Source organism: Arvicanthis niloticus, chromosome 6, assembly GCF_011762505.2.
Source record: "Arvicanthis niloticus isolate mArvNil1 chromosome 6, mArvNil1.pat.X, whole genome shotgun sequence".
NCBI classification, from domain to species: Eukaryota; Metazoa; Chordata; class Mammalia; order Rodentia; family Muridae; genus Arvicanthis; species Arvicanthis niloticus.
In genome coordinates, this window is record NC_047663.1 from 68,763,486 (window position 1) to 68,781,054 (window position 17,569).

General features: G+C 45.4%; 1 protein-coding gene across 2 annotated transcripts; it reads right to left on the bottom strand.

Annotated features, from left to right (window-relative positions):
* Positions 1-1,944: 1,944 nt before the first annotated feature.
* C6H5orf15 (chromosome 6 C5orf15 homolog) lies at positions 1,945-14,639 on the bottom strand. Of its 2 annotated transcripts, none has more exons than XM_034506082.2 (3): positions 14,459-14,638; positions 7,001-7,503; positions 1,945-3,701 (listed from the first exon to the last, which is right to left on the bottom strand). In XM_034506082.2, exons 1-3 carry the CDS (start codon positions 14,592-14,594, stop codon positions 3,570-3,572), a joined length of 771 nt encoding a protein of 256 aa, XP_034361973.1. In that variant the 5' UTR covers positions 14,595-14,638; the 3' UTR covers positions 1,945-3,569. The 2 variants fall into 2 exon arrangements, with proteins under 2 accessions (XP_034361973.1, XP_034361974.1); XM_034506083.2 differs by lacking the exon at positions 1,945-3,701 and adding an exon at positions 4,412-5,240 and having other exon boundaries at positions 14,459-14,639.
* Between the last annotated feature and the right edge of the window lie 2,930 nt (positions 14,640-17,569).

The window sequence follows — 17,569 nt, forward strand, 5'->3', positions numbered from 1 at the left end:
GCTACTGCTGTTAATCATAATGTAAACATCTTTGTGTTCTTTTTTGCTGTTGTTGTTAAGATTGATTGATTGATTGATTGATTGACTGACTGACTGATTTAAATATGAGCACACTCTAACTATCTTCAGACACACCAGAAGAGGGCATCAGATCCCAGTACAGATGGTTGTGAGCCACCATGTGGCTGCTGGGAATTGAACTCAGGACCTCTGGAAGAGCAGTCAGTGCTCTTAACCGCTGAGCCATCTCTGCAGCCCAACATCTGTGTTTTTTGATGGTCTTAAGTGACGCTTTCAACTCCCCTCCCTCACCCCCAAAGGGTCACGACCCACAGGTTGAGAAGCCCATTATTAAGCCAACCAAATGGAGCTGTGAGCAGGGGCTTTACAGCCCATTCCTAAGCAGATAACAAGTGTATGTGGGGTCTTACAGGGTTAAAGAAGCACTAGGCTTAAAGCCTTCTCAGGTAGAAAATGGTGCTTGCCCCAAACCAGATCTCAGCAACACAGACAGCAGGTTCCCACAGCAGATTACTGAGACAGTCGCACAATTCCCACTCCAGTTCCAACATCTGTCTGGACAACCTCCCCTCCTAAGTTAAAGTTACAACACAAGGGACTAGCACCCGAGCTAAAGACTGCTATACTGTATACTAGGGAACTCAGGACAAAGAGGTCTCTCAACTAATTCATGGGGAACCCAGAATGGGTACAAGCTGCTGCAGCACCAAAACATGCTAAAACAACAACAAAAAAAAAAAAAAAAAAAAAAAAAAAAAAAAAACCAACAACAAAGAACAGCCTCAACACACACATACACAGACACATGCACACATGTGCACACATGCATGCATGCTCAAAACAGAGAGAACTCTGACCAGATTCCAGTATCACCAAGGCTTCACCATCCGTGTGTGCTTTACCTTCCCATAGGACTGTGACGGTTGTCACTCTGCAGGCTGGTTCTATCTACCCAGCAGAGGCGTGCCCTGAACGTTAGCCACCGAGGTTGACTAGATGCTAACTATATAACCCTGGGAGGAGCCAGGAGAGGCCCTGCTTCTGATTCCTTAGCTACTTTATCTAAAAGCTTAAAGGAAAGTGGGAACTGCTAAGCTGGGAATGGGAGGAAGTAACAGCTACTTCCTGTTCTCAAGCTCAGTCTGGGACAATCCATATGAGCAGCCCCTCACCCCAAAGAAACCTCACCCAAACCAAGCATGGTCACACATGGTGAGATCCTGTCTCAAAAAATAAGACACACAGACAGACATCCCAAGACAGGGCCCCATGCGAACACAAATGCTGTTTCCCCTGCTTGGCAAGTTCTAACACATGCCTCTTGAGCTAACAGAGGGGAGGTAAGTAGTGACAAGCTCAAAACAGAGATAGAGACAAGCTCTGGACAGAGGTTTCAGAAGGCCAGTCTGGGAGGAAGCAGGTCACAATCACTTGGATCCATTAGTACTATACAATTTAAATGTGGATCATGGGTCCTTCATCCAAGAGTTTAAATGTAGATTGTCTGTTAAACCCCCGCAGCATTTTCTGTCTGTGTATGATTTGGTATCCCAAAGTCAGAGGCTATTTAAGGCAGCACCTTCAACAGTGAACACCACTGCCAGGTCACCAAGCCACAGGCCTATCACCGGGGCTGACCCTCCTGGTTTGGGCAGCTCATACTTAACAGGGAGCCAAGCCTGGAGAATACACGGTGATGTCCTACAAGTCTTTCTTGCCATCCTAGTTTGCTAGTGATAGCAGATGTCAGGGCCCAGTAACAAACTGGACCTAAGACACAGTCACAAGTGTAAGTGTCTTCTGAGCTCCGAGGCTGAGCAGGCCTTGAAACAACTGGCTACAGCCCACTTGCTCCCAGTCAGCACAGGTCTTCTGTAACCACTCAAGTCAGCAATGTAACAAACACATTGACAAAAGCACACATTTATAGCTTTACCATTTATTTCTTAAAATCTTATTCAAAATATTAAATAATACAATTTCAGATATGAAAAAAACTACTGCAATAAGACAGTTCAGGTGTTGTTCACTACAGTGCCCTTCCCTCGGACAGTCAACTGTCCCTGATGGGGAAGACAACGTTGCTGCTTCCATGGCCACACAGGGAGCATGGCTGCTGGCCCGTCCAGGCTTTACTGAGCACGCAGTAGACTATGCTTTCTGGAAAGTTGTAACGAAGCTTGGTAGTCAAGCATGGTTCAAATCACACAATTACATTCTGATCAACTCTTAAAAAAACAGGCTACCATGAAATACAGCAAATAATCCCAGTTGCTGGGGCTGGAGAGGAGGCAAGTCTGAAGGTCACTGTTACACAGGTCTGTATGGACTTTTTCTAATTACTGCTTTAACTAAAGGACCAAGACACAGTGTCACTCAAGTGACAATGAGCTCCAGAGTCTCTTCCAGTTTACTGTGATCAAGAAACAAACTGAGAAACCTCTGACCTGTTTTACACTCCGTCCATAATCAGAACCCAGGAACTCACACTACAATCAAGTGCTGATGAACTGTCCCTGGTCATGGGTTAAATACTCTACCAGCTTCTGCCCGAGACTTCAGTCAGTAATCCAAACCCAAACCTGGAGTCTACTACCTAACATTTCACCCGTGCTTACTGGGAACTGCAGTCTCTTCTGCCAGAATTCCTAAGCGAGTTCACCATGACCGTGAAGCAACAGCCACGTCACCTCACACTGTGTAGAGAGCCTGCAATACCCAAAGTGGGTTCTTTTCAACTATGTGTATTTACTATGTGTGTAGCATGTATGGGGGTGCACAAATGTACACATGTGGAGGTCAGAGGACAACCTCCACGACTATTTCCTTCTACCACGGAGTTCCTGGGACTGAACTCAGGCTGTCAGGGTAGGCAGCAAGTGCCCTCACCAACTGAGCCCTCTTCACTGTCCTTACAGCAGCTTTGAGAGAGAGGGGGAAATGTCATCTTAAAGCAAAGCATTAGATTGCGATATCTTTGTTCATTAAAACTGGGAACCAAACACACACAAAATGTGTTTGAAAATATCGGATTTAGGAGTTGGTAAGCGGCCACACCAGTCGTACCAGCACTTGAGAAGCCAAGGCAATAAGACCGACAGTTTGAGGCCAGCCTGGGCTACTGAGTGGGGCCTATCTCAACCAGAGAAGTAAAATAAAGGAACTGAGAAACAGCATCCGGGTGGCAGTGAGTGATGAGCCAGCAGCGCTGGGCCCCACGGGCTGTGAACTCAGGGTTGGGCCTTTCAAAGGGAACACTGCTGCCAGAGGCACAATAAATGGAAAAGAATAACAACTACACAAAAATATAAAGTAATGTTTAACTCACATTTCAGATACCTGATTGAATCTAGCTCTAAAGAAAGATAAAAACAATCATATCCTCCTTGTTTGTGACAGTTAGTTCTCAAAGCACCAAGGCGAGAAAGAGAGTGCCCGTCTCAGTTAAGTGCCACTTGCCTGTGGCAAACATCTGCACATCAGAGAAAAGTTAAGCAAATAAAACAGCATGATAAGCAAATCAAGTCAATAAACGACAATCAAGTGCTTTAGAAAATGTAATCATTGGTGATCTTCAGAGAAGGCATGGCCTCGTTCACGTTCTGATCCAAACGATGGTACTCCACAGTTTTGGAACACAAGCCATCACGCCACTTTCTGCTCTGAACTAAGAGGAAAATCTGAAATAAAACAAAACAATTAGACATGCCAAAGAAAAAACTTACCTGGAAACGTTTTTTGTAACAAGTGCAGGACCTTGCTCAGGCTTTGGGACACAAAAACTAGTATTAGCAGTAAGAAGACGGCCCCCTTCTCTAGCTTGTCGTCATGGCTACATGGGGCCTCTCAGTGGGTATGGAGTGGATACCAGGATCCCACTTGCCCACAGCCTGAGTGTCAGCACTGAGCTCAGTTAACAGGCAACTCTGGGGGTTTGACTGCTGCTCTCTGTCATGGGCTCACCCACACTGGAAGCTGGAAGACATTCTAAAAGTAACTGTTCCATTTTGTCCTTTCTCAGGTAAGAAAACTCAGGCCTCAGAGAGGAAGACAGCCTAAATGACAAGGCAAGTCAGGGAGAGCTCAGCATAGAGAGAGAGACAGAGAGAGAGAGAGAGACAGAGAGAGAGAGAGAGAGACAGAGACAGAGAGAGAGAGAGAGAGAGAGAGAGAGAGAGAGAGAGAGAGAAACAAACAGGCAGACAGAAACTGCTTGAGCACCCTTTGGAACTCCCAAAGGCTCAACTGCTCAGATGCAGTAACCCCCACCCCCACTAGCTTACATCTCCTTTAACCCGAGCACAGAAATGATCATTGCACTCTCTCTGAACTAGAACTTGGAATCATCTAACCATCTAGAAGGAACACAGCACAATCAATTATGCAGATATTGAACCACACTTTTTAAAGATTTATTTATTTACTATGTATACAGCGTTCTGCCTGCATATATGCCTGCAGGCCAGAATAGATCACCAAATCTCCTTACAGATGGTTGTGAGTCACCATGTGGTTGCTGGGAACTGAACTCAGGACCTCTGGAAGAACAGACAGTGCTCTTAACCTCTGAGCCATCTCCCCAGCTCCCTAAACTACATTTGTAAGTAATATGCTATGGTGCCAAAGTGGACAGGGAAAGCTCATGAGGCCTCAGCCTACACAAAGAATTAGAGGCAACTAAGGGATGCTGAGAGCTGGATAAAGTCTGCTTCAGGGAAGAGCACACCACTAAGTTATGGAACATAAATGGTCAGCCCTGAATACACATACAAGTAACATGCAAGCTGAGCAGGTTATACTCATAGCTATTTCTCCCCACCCCCAGGTGTAAGAACAAGGTTTAATGCTGCACCCATCAAGGCAGCCCCAATGTCCATTAATGCAGACGCTCCCCTGGAGTGATGTAGGCTTCCTCAGTGTCCGGCTTCCTCATCATCCTTCACAGGACTAAGCTGTTTCTAAGGCAGCGGGCGTGACACCAGCGAGGGAGGCCTGTGGTAGGAGGAGGGGGCTGCCTAATCAACCTTCTTAAACTTGCCGTTGACAAAAGGTACCCAGTCCAGGATCAGCAGCCAGTCCTACGGCACCCACGGTGCCCCTCATGCTGGCTGTGGGGATCCAGTTTTTGGCCAGTTCCCGGTAGCACAGGCCTAGAAACCTCTCAGCATCGCTGCAGGGTCTCAACACTCAGGGTCACCCTGTTCCACTGCCCTGGAGCACTGCAAATATATATTTCTATTCAAGAACATATATAAATATGTATTTAAGAATATATACATATAACAACAATTAATGAAAAAGGCCATGAATTTGAAAGAGCAAGAAGGGGTATATGGAAGGATATGGAGGGAGGAAATGATATAATTGTATTATAATCTCAAAAATAAAAGATAAAATGGGGGAGATATGCTGTGAAAAATATCCACTGTTTGGCAAAACACAAAGTTACTGGGGCTGAAAGAATACCTCAGCAGCTGGTGAGTGTTGCTTTTGCAGAAGACCAAGTTCAGACCCCAGCACCCACCTCAGGCACCTCATACCTGTAACTCTAGCCCCTGGTGGCAATGTGCTCACATGCACACACATGCATGTACACACACACAGACACACACACACACACACGCACACAACACAATTAAAAATGGGCAATAATAAATAAATATTGGGCTGTTGAGATGACTCAGCAAGTAAAGACACTGTCACACAACCACGGTGACCCAAGTTCAGTTTCCAGAACCCAGAAAGACACAAGAAAACAAGTCTACAAAGCTGTCCTCTAACCTTCACACGAACACTATGGTAAGTGCCCCACACCCACAATTTACCTAAGATTTTAAAGCAAAATGCGAAAGTCTACATAATGTTCATTAAAAAATCACAGCATCTGTGTATGTGTATATGTGTGGACCAAAAATACATTTAAAGTATATTTTAATGCTCTGAGTGACAGCTTAAATTTTCCTTTTCCCTAAAGTCTGAGATTTCTAAATTTTCTACATGAAACACCTTGTTTGGGAGGAAGGGGCTGTTTGTCTGTTAATAACCAGATTCCCCAGAAGTAGAGTTACAGGTTATGAACTACCACACGAGTGTGAGGAATTGCAACCCAGTCCTCTGCAAAAGCAGCCAGAGCTCTTAACCACTGAGTCATTTCTCCAGCCCAAGTTAATTATTCTTGATACAGTTTCGAATAGTCTAAGCTGGCCATGGACAACAGTGACCCACCTGCCTCTAATCCCCAAGTAACACGGTGACAAGCATGCACTACCATACCTGGTTATACATAAGGTCCTTTTTTTTCTTTTCTTTTTAAGGCAGGTTCTTAAATACATAGCCCAAGCTAGCCTGCCCCTCAGTACAAAGTCAAAGCTGACAATGACTAATCCTGAATCTCTGATCCTCTGGAACTCACCCAGGCTTACACAAGTGTTACCATGCCCAGGTTTATGTGATGCTAGGAGAGAACTACCAACAGAGCCACATCCTCAGCCCAACCCTTGAGTAACCAGAAAATAACGTTATTGTAAGATCATTAAGTGAATGCATAATAAATTAAAATATTAAATTAATATTCTTCTGCCACAAATATTCCCACTTAAGTATCATTACTAAATTAAGAAATGCAAGCCAGGCATGGGAGCACACACCTCTGACCCCAGCACTTGGGAGACAGAGGCAGGTGGATCTCTGTGAGTTCAAGCCAGCATAATCTACAGAGTGAGATCCAGGACAGCCAGGGCTACTTTAGTGAGGCCCTGTCTGAAAAATCAACAATTCCCTGGACTTTGGTTTAGTTCATCATGAAAAAATTCAAGTAATTTCCTAGAAGCACATGCAGCATTATTCCTCATTTCTCTAATTACCAGACTCATAACTTCATTAGAAATGTTAAATCAGGCCTTTCAACCTGACTGAAAAAAATTTATACAAATATGGCTGAGACGATGACATTGCAGAAAGGACTAAAATCCCAACTTACCTTCCTTTTGTTGTGATAGGTAACATAAACAACCGCTGCACAGAAAGCAAAAATAAGGAGATGAAAAAAGAAATGGCTGTCCTCTCTGTGAGGGGGCGGGAGCTTCACGACCTGCACTGAGTCCTGGAAGCCTCTGAAGCGCCTGCTCTCCTTGCTTATGGCAATGCTGAGATCCTCAGGCTCCTCATCCCGGGGGTTGGTAGTCCAGTCGTAGTCTGGCTCTCCGTAGTCACCATTGTCCAGAGTGTCTTTGACTGTGGCCGGGGAACTGTTGAGAGCCAGAAGATCCTCCTCCTCCATGCTGGGATCTTCATTGCTGTCAGCCTCGTCCTGGGGCACAGACGGAGCCGTAGAGGGCGTGGGTGCCACAGAGCTGCTTCCACTCTTCTCTGTACTGGCTGGGGTAAGTGTGGTGCTGATTTGGGAAACAGAAGGTTTGGTATGGTTTCCAGGCATAACTGAAGGAGAAACGGTAACACTGTTTGGAGTACTCTCTGGTGTATCTGAAAAACAAAAGCATCCAGACATTGCCAACCTTTACTAAGAGAAAAACATATTTATCAAATTTTTCACTGAGCATTTCTCTTCAGTGTAATAAATTCCTGCAGCTTTCTTTTAATATTTAGTTAAGTTTCAATGGCTAGCAATCAATTCCATTTCTTCTTGGTCAGTTAATCTCAGGTAATAATTGTTTTGCTCAGTAACAACTTGGACAGCCTACTACTCAAAGAATAAACAAGCATCAGCTTTCAGGTCAGTCTTCAAAGTCCACACAGACCTCATCCTACCTGCACTGTTTCCCTTTACCAAAGACTGGCCCGCAGCCAGCCCTGTCCAGGCTCTATCTCATTGCCAGAATAGAAAGGGAGGAAGCCTTGGGACAGGAAAAACAATTAGTATACATACATCACACACACACACACACACACACACACACACACACACAAACACTCGACACAGAATCTGGAACTAAATACAGTATAAAACAGGTACTTAGAAACTTCTTTTACTAAAATTGACTGACCCTCAATTGGAGCCCAGAACATGAGCAAGCACCAGTTAAAAGCCTTCACTTTGTCCGTGTCCTGCTTCCCTCTGCAGGTCAGTATGGTAAGCAGTCAAAGAAGTGTCTGTCTAGTCTGTGTCATCCTTCAAGCCACTGTCCTAACCCTACAGGCACCCTGGATTCTACAGAGCAGACCCTCCGAGGACAGAGCAGTTATTCACCAGGGAGAGGGTGCATCCTGGCACTGGAGTACATCCCCTGAGAACCTCCACGTATCCTCCAGCAATAGGAACTTCTGACCACCTTGGAGAACCAAACCAGAGACAAAAATCCCAGACTACACCCTGACTGGATGCTCAATTACGTACCATCTGCCCCCTCCCTGCCCTATGCTCAAAGTTCCTGTCAGGATCTTCCTGAAAACAGGGCTTAGGGGTCACTAAACCTCTTTCTCGGTTTCTCCCTCTCCCCAAAATAGCCATATTAATTCTCTGCTTTTCACCATTCCTTGACTCTAATTTGCAACACTTGAGATAGGTGACAGAGCCTAGTTTGTCGGGGCTGCCAGAGGCTAGACTTTTACTCTAAAAAAAAAAATCGTGTTTCAAGCATATAACCAGTATACAAAGCTATAAACAAGCTGAAAACAGCATCTCTAAGTGATACTTGAAGACTCTTAAAATTTTTAAATCACCAAAATTCTAAGGGACAAGAACCAGAAACCAGAACTTAAAAGCTTACTGACAGCAGTATAAAAGTTGGGGAGGCAGTCTCTGGGTGGGAAATGAGGCCAAATGCTTGCACAATCTTCCTCCCCTGTTCCCCTACCTCCTCAGTAAAGTTCACTGAAGTACAGCTAAGACTGCTTACAGAAGTAACTCCACCCAACAGGGAGAATCAATGGAGACACAGTCCACAGAGGAAAGCTGCTCAATCGAACAGTGTTTCCAATCTGGCTGAGTGGAGCCTCTGCTCAAGAACTTCAATAATGATGATGATGATGCTAACAACGACCTATCACATGTGACCTAAACCTCAGTCTATAAAAACAAGCCACAGGCCTTCACAAATATTCTCACACACAGAAGACAACTGTTCATATACACACACTCTCATTTAGTAGTATGTCCCAACTGTGATATCTACTTTGTTATCTACTTTGAAAAGGGGGGATGGTCTTAATTGGACAGAAGTCTCCCAGAAAAATAATTTCTAACAAAGAAAAAATAAAGGGCTGGAGAGATGGCTTAGTGGTTAAGAGCACTGTCTGTTCTTCCAGAGGTTCCGAGTTCAATTTCCAGCAACCACATGGTAGCTTATAACCATCTGTAATGGGATCCAATGACCTCTTGTGTCTGAAGACAGCTACAGTATACTCCTACAAATAAATCTTAAAAGAAGGAGGAAGAGGAGAAAAAGTAAGAAGAGGAAGAGAAGAAGAGGAGGAAGAAGAAGAGGAGGAAGGAAGAGGAGGAGGAGGAGAAGAGGAAGAGGAAGAGGAAGAGGAAGAGGAAGAGGAAGAGGAAGAAGAAGAAGAAGAAGAAGAAGAAGAAGAAGAAGAAGAAGAAGAAGAAGAAGAAGAAGAAGAAGAAGAAGAAGAAATAATAGTTTATAAAGATAATAGGATTAACGATATTGCCTGGTATATGTGGGGCACTAGGTTTGATCCCTAGCACCAGAAAAATAAATGTTAAAAGACAGTAAATTAGAGCCAGGCATAGCAACACACACCGGTACTGCCAGCAGTCCAAGGTCATCCTTAGTCTACACAGCTAGTTTTGAGGGCATTCTGAACTACAGGAGACCCTATTGCCAAAATAAACAAAAAAATCCGTCTTCCCCTACCTAACTTTTTGGATAGTCTCTAAAGGACTTGTGCTAGGAGGGGCAGGAATGACTCCACAGAAAAACCATTTCCTGAGCCCTCCAGATGTCTCCTCATGCTTCTCTGTCGACATAACAGAAATCTGATTCCCTTCCAAACATGCTGGCCCTGCATCCCTTTTACTCCACAGCTGGATACACACACACACACACACACACACACACACACACACACACACACACACACATATATCCTTGCACAGACAGAAGAAGGGCATGGCCTGCACTGCACACCATTTCCCATTCTTCCCAGAAGTGCCACTGGTTTGGAGCACACATCTCTCCTATCACCAACTCCTGCAGGTCTCCTCATTCTAACCCTCCTAACTGTAGGGTCCTCTCTCATCCAGAGAAGAGCTCCTATTTGGATTTCAAAATCCATGACCTCTCTTGTGCTGAGTCAGCCCAACTACCCATCAGCCTCTGCTCCACTATTACCAACTCGCCCATCTGCAGCATGCTGCTTCCTCGAATGCTGGCCAAGCTTTCTGACTCATGGGCTGCTCTTCTCAATCCATGAAGACTGACTCCCATGCTTACTGTTCAGCCCCTGCAGCCACCACCAAATCTGGCCGATACACTCTCTGCTCTTTCTCACGGTTCAGTGGTGTGGCCAAGCACTCGGATCCCTCTTGCGTCCATGGCTAATGGCCTCCCCACTCACACAAGAGTCTCCCTCATTTGGCAAAGGCTAAATCAAACTCTTTATCCCCAAGTGCACTATACAGCCGCCCCAGCTGGAAACACACAGCCATACCAGTGTTTTCATTTCATCTGAAACTCAATGTGGTTATGCTGTAACTTCCTGGCCCATTTTCCTTCCTACTCCCTGAAGCTGCCTCAAACTCCCAACACTCCCATTCATCAGAAGAGAATGTCCACAAATCACCAGAACTCTGCTCATGCAACAGCCTCAGCTAAGCATCGTCCTCACCTCACACCCCTCCTGCACGGTGCTCCCCCTCACCTCAGCAGCACACCAGGCAACCACGGACAGAAACCTCTGAAACAATGGGCAACCAACCCTGTTCCTTCAGAGTCTTCCCAGTTCTCCATGCCAGCCATGGGGCAATCATGGGCCAGCTGTGTGAGACAAGGTCCTGGGTTCAAACCTCAACACAGGAAGAACTGAGGGAAAGCCTGTAGAGGAGCTGCTGCTGTCTATTCTAGGCTGTAAAGCTGACAGGACGTTTAAAGTCCATCAGGGTAGTCCACACACCACCAAGCCAGGCGAACCTCGGTTTCACACCTCACACAAAAATTAAATAAGCATAAGTCAGGTAAAATATAAAATATTAAGGAACAAAACTAAAAAAAGAGAGAGAAAGAGAAAAAAAAATTTGAAATCTAGAACTAGAAAAGTTTTTAAATTTTACAAAAAAAAAAAAAAAAAAAAAACAAAAGCACAATGCATAAAAGGGAAAATACTGGTAACTGCTATTCTTCAAAAGAGAAACTTTTGCTCTGTCAAGGATGCCTCCCAAGATAAAAAGACAAGCTACAGTGCAGAGAAACTATTTGCAAGCTCCATAAACAACAAAGGATGTGTTCCTAAAATAAAAAATCTCAAAACTCAAAAGTGAAGAAAGCAAACAATCCAAGTGGAACAGAAGAAAGATGGAAACAGAGTGGACCCTAAGTTCCCTCTGACCTCCACACTCACTCTCTCTCTCTCTCTCTCTCTCACACACACACACACACACACACACACACAAATTAATTAACACCTATATCTATCACCAAGCATAAGCAAGATCAGAAGGCTTTTCACGTCAATGCCCAGGCCTAGTCCAAGCCACCATCGCCTCATCACCTCAGCTTTTGTAACTCATCTGCCTGCTTCCGCCTTAACCCAACTGCCTGTGTTCAGCACAGCAGACCGCCATCATGCAGAAACTGATGTGAGGTCACTCACTCCTTTACTTAAAAACTCCCACCAGGCAGTGGTGGCTCACACCTTTGATCCCAGCAGAGGCAGGCGGATTTCTAAGTTCGAGGCCAGCCTGGTCTACAGAGTGAGTTCCAGGACAGCCAGAACTCCACAGAGAAACCCTGTCTCAGATTAAAAAAAAAAAAAAAAAAAAAAAAAAACTCCCTTAGCAGGGTGGAGAGATGGCTCAGAGGTTAGGATGATGTACTGCTTTCCAGAGGATCAGATTTCTGTTCCTAACACCTATCAGGTGCCTCACAACTGCCTACAATGCATCAATGTCCAGGCTCCATTGGTATTCACCAACACATACCCACAGACAGACAGACAGACAGACAGACAGACAGACAAGTAGGCAGGCAGGGAGAAAGACAGAGACATGCACACACTTTTTTTTTCTGAGACAGGGTCATTCTGTCTATAGTTCTGACAGTCCCAGAACTCTCTCTGTAGACCAGGTTGACTTCAAACTCACAAAGATCTGCCTGCCTTTGCCTCCCAAATGTTGGGATTAGAGTTGTGTGCCACCACTGCCCAGCCACACACACACACACACATACACACATACACACACACACACACACACACACACACACACACACAACCTTCAAGCTCCCTCTTTCTTGCAAAAGCCAGTCTTAGTATCCGTCTACAAGATCCTATTTGAGGGACAGAGAAGTGGCTCAGCAAATAAGCAAGTTTGTACTTTGGAACTCAACACGGTAGAAAGCAAGAACTCTCAACCAAAAGCTGTCCTATGTTCTACACCTAAACACACACACACACTAAATAAATGTAAAGAAAGATATATCTTTTAAAACGTCAACAACCTGATCTTCCCTTTGGCCACTTCCTAATCTCCCTAACAGCTGCCCATACTGTCTACTTAAAAGACCCCAGCATTCAGTGCACGAACAGTAAATGCACTCAGTCCGACCCAATCTCATCAGGATGCACACTGCACCCCACAGAGCATCTCAGTACCTGTTGTACTTCTGCAGGGGCGCTTCCCTGAGTCTCAGCTAGGCAGAGTCCCTCTTCATTGATGAATGCCTACATCCAGCACCCAGGAAGTCAAGCAATGACACTAGAAGAAAAGCTCAAGCACAGCCCAGGACAATAAGCTAGGACTTCACATGACACAGCAGATGCAATGCTGACCCAGCCAGATGAGAGAGAACTCAGAACAACCCATGTCAGACTGCCTGCGTGCACTTCATGGACATTATGGCTGAGCTTCATCCACACAGGTACCACTGAGACTGCTAGGACCCCGTGCCTGACTGGTACTACCTCTAGTTTAAAGGTAACAGAGAGAGAGAGAGAGAGAGAGAGAGAGAGAGAGAGAGAGAGAGAGAGAGAGAAAGAGAAACTTAGGTGCAGTACCCACAGAAGCCACAGGTGTCAGATTACTCCTAAAGATGCAGTTACATACAGACTATTGCTTTAGATGATTAAAGACCAAAACAGTCATGTCTGTGTCCACCAGGGAAATCCTCATTACATTCTACCAATGATAAAAGAGCCTTGGAAACCCCAGTCTTTCCCCCAGCAGACTCCAAAACCCTCCAGGTAGGGCAGTCAGCTGCCTGTTTTCAGTGCTGCTGAGGAAAGAAACTATGTGTGCAACCCAGCACTGTAATAAAGGATTGTAGGATTGGCTGGAGAGTCCCCCTGGGCAAAGAAGGAAGTTATCCCAGTTCACATTATTTTTCCATCTGAAAAAAACTAATAAAGACTTGGAGAGAGAATGATTGTAGCAACGTGACAGAAAGAAAAATGACTACTCAGCAATATTCAGTTCTTAACAGTAGGTTTCTCCTGCTAAATCTCTGCCTTGGTTTACAGATATCTTCATTTTCAAGAAAGGCTTTAATATCCTGGTTTATGATGTAGCATCTGCAAGAAAAGAAAGTCTATCTCAAATACTACGACTTCATTAAAATGAGGTGGGGCGTTCGCTTAAACTTCAGCACAAGGAAGGGTATCTGCTGACATGCTCTCCTTTGTCCCTCCTCCAAGCCCCTCAGCAGTCCAGCATCCCTGGACTCCGCCTCTATGCCAAAAGCACCAGAACGTCCCAGATTCAGAGATGGAATCCCCAAGTAGCTCCCCCGTCCTCCACTCTGAAATAGTCAATCAATTCAGTCCAAACACTGGGTCACTGTCCCTCTCTTTATCTCTGAGCTCACCTTTTTGAGGGGAAAACAAAACAAAAACTTGCCTAGCCTTGCTTGTCCCTCTAACCTCAAGCCTCTCTCTAAACATTACTTCCCACAACTCCAGCTATCACTTCGGCCTGTCTCCTATCCAGTCTGCACGATCTCTGAACTCCCCATTATCAAACATTTTGGGGAACACACACACACACACACACACTGAGCGCCCTTCCTCCAGGGAGCGTTTTCTCAAAGACTCTGCCCACGACACGGCCACTTCACGTCCCCGCCCACTCACTCGGGTCTCTGAATCTCACAACCCCACTTCTCAGGCCTAAGGAGACCACACTAGGAGCGCTTCCCATCCCGGGCCCAGCCCTGGCAGCGGGAACTCGGCCGGTGGGAACCACCGTGAGTCGGCGGCGCTCGGTCCCCGTCGGGCCCGAACCGGACCCTCGCCGTCTCCCCGCGTCCATTACCAGAGCACAGGACGGGCGCGAGCAGCAACGCCAGCACCAGAGATCGCGCCAGCGCTCCGAGGCCCCGGGCGCCCGGCCCGGGAGACAGCTTCTCTCGTGCAGCCTCGCACATTCTGCCCAGGGCGGCGGCAGCCATAACGGACTAGACCTCGGAGCCTGCGCTGTTGCTAGGTTCTGCGAGGTGACGTCAGACACGCGTCCGAAGCGCACCCCCGAAGCAGCTACGTCCCGACGTGATGACGTCGCATCTCTGAACCGGAAAGGGTAGCGTGGTATTGTAGAGAAGGGTGCTGAGAAAAGCAAATGGAACGGATTTATTTTCAACTGGTGGTTGTTGTTTTGTTTGGTGGTTTGTCGTTGTCATCTTTGAGATGTATTTTAGGGGTTAGAGAAGTGACTCATCGGTTAAGAGAACTAGCTGATCCTCAGCTTCTGGGTTCGATTCCCTGCACCCATATATGTGAGGGCTCACACCCATCTGGCCCAGGGTATGCGGTGCCCTCTTTGGGTATCCTCAAAAACAAGACGTATAACTGATGCAGAGACACACAGGCAAAACACCTACACACTTAAGTTCAATACGTTTAATAAAGATTATATGTATGGAGCTAGAGGGAATGTTCAGCTGTTGAGAGCACTTGCTACTCTTGCAAGAGGACTGGGTTTGGTTCCCAGTACTCAGATTAAACAGCTCACAGCCACCTCTAACTCCAGTTCCAGGAGATCTGACTACAAAACCTCTTTTGATCTCCACAGGTATTAGGCACATGGGGTGCACATATTTATATGCAAGCAATCATTTCTGAATTAAAAATAGCCAGGTGTGATAGTACATATCTTTAGTTCCAGCACTCAGGAGGCAGAGGCAGGCAAATCTAAGTGAGTTTGAGGCCTGCCTGGTCTACAAAGCAATTATAAGACAGCCAGGGCTACACAGAGAAACCTGTCTCAAAAAAACGATAATAAAATAAAATATTTAAAAAAAAAAAAACAAGGGCAAAATTGTGTTTAAGTTCAAGTGCCCTCCAATGCCAGAAGAGGGTGTCAACTCCCCTGGAGCTGGAGTTTACTGTGATTATGAGCCACCCAGTGTGGATCCTAGGAACCACACTCTGGTCCTCTACAAAAGCAACAAGTGCTCTAAACTGTTGAATAGTTTCACCAGCACCCTTTTTGGTTTTGGTTTTGAAACAAGATCTCAAGTAGCCCAGGCTGTCCTCAAAATCCCTTTCTACCTAATGACTAACCTTGACTTCCTTCACCTCCACCTCCACCTCCCACATGCTGGATTATATTTTTATATACTGAGGGGTTTGTTTTACAAAATGTAAAAAGTTATAGAAGTATGCCTTTGGAACATGTGAGCCTATTCTCAATGGCAGAGTCTCCTTCTGGCTTTCTTGCCAATTTTCTTGCTTTTCTTTCACAACACTTTCACTCTGTTAAATGTAATCCACGTTTACAGTGTCCCCCACATGAAAGCAAGCCTGCCAAGGCCAGCTTGACTTTACTTTGTTTATTGATGCACCCTTAACTATGGAGAAGTGTTAAAAATTTGATGAAAGACCAAAATATAAACCTTGGGAGGCAGAGGCAGGTGGATATCTGAGTTCAAGGGCAGCCTGAACTACAGAGTGAGTGCCAGGACAGCAAGGGCTACACAAAGAAACCCTTTCCAAACAAACAGAAAGAAAGAAAGAAAGAAAGAAAGAAAGAAAGAAAAAAATGTAAATTTAGAAAGTTTGCCTAGAGCCTTGGTACAGAGTCTCCGTCTGTGGGTATGTTGTGTGAATGTTTCCTATAGGTTTCAATTTATATATTTTCATTTCATTAATTTTCAGGAAAATCAGTGTAGCATAGAGCTGGCATTTATTGTCCCCCCCCCCCGCCCCAGCAGCATCACTGCCATCTTTTCAATTCCCTCCCCAGAGACAGCTTATGTTTTCCCAAATCCAGTTTCTCTGACCCCAGGAAAGCTTAAAAGCACACAGATTCTGTTAAACAAACTAAGAAGTTATTCTTCTCATTTCAGTCTGCCACAAACCCATGTACATGGAATGGTATCCAACCTTTCCAGATTAGCAGAAGTACAGTCCTTCCAAGCACCCCAAAGCTTTGCTCTCTGACAGTCTAAAAAAAACAAACAACAACAACAACAACAAAAAAAAACAGTATTCAGAGACTAGCTTCTGCCTGTTTGGAGACAGTTTTCAATTGATTGGCTTTCCATGACACCTTCTGTCATTCTCCCTAATCTACTTTGTTCTTTCATCCTCAGTAACAGATCAGCTGAGTTCATTTTTCAGCTTTTTTTCATCTATGTGTACATGTCTCATCTTGTGAGGTTTATGCATGTGAGTAGTATCATCAGAGACTAGAAGAGGGCGTCAGGTCTCCCTGAACAGGAGTTGCAGACAGTTGTGAGCGGCCACGTGGATGCTGGGAGTCAACCCCTGGTCTTCTGCAAAAGAACAGCTAGTGCTCTACCTGCTGAAGCATCCTTCTCCATCTGAATTCTTTTCATGAATGAGATACTATGAACCCAAGGCATTTTGCACTGATACCCCATCTAACACACTGCAGACTGGAGGCAGGCACAATGGAGCGAGTGACTGGTGAATCCCTCATGCTCAGGGGCCTTTTGTACATTCACAACATTTAATGCTATGCCTGGTCTTCAACTACGTGGACTGAGAAACCACTTTGTTTAAAATCTCTGGACAGAACATAAGCATTCACTTAAGGAACAACTGCACGTCTTTACATACCTAGTGGTGACGATGTGACCAACAAGCCTCAATTCTCCAACCTGTTTTTGCTGCCTGTAGGTGTGCAGGTGCGGCTCCACGTATGCCCGAAGCCTGGGGTGGGCATTAGTGAGTCACTTTTGCTCCTGTAACTCCTCACCCATACTCCTGTGAATAATTCCAATAAAGCTCACTGATGAGCCAAGCTGGACTTTGGTGGCATTCATTTGTCACATCCCCTCAGTGATGACATCACACAGTAGCAGATAATAATGCTTGCTGCCGCCTTGAACCCAAGTTTCATCCCTAGAACCCACACAAAGATGGAGAAAAAAAAAAGGCTCCCATAACTGTCCTCTGAACT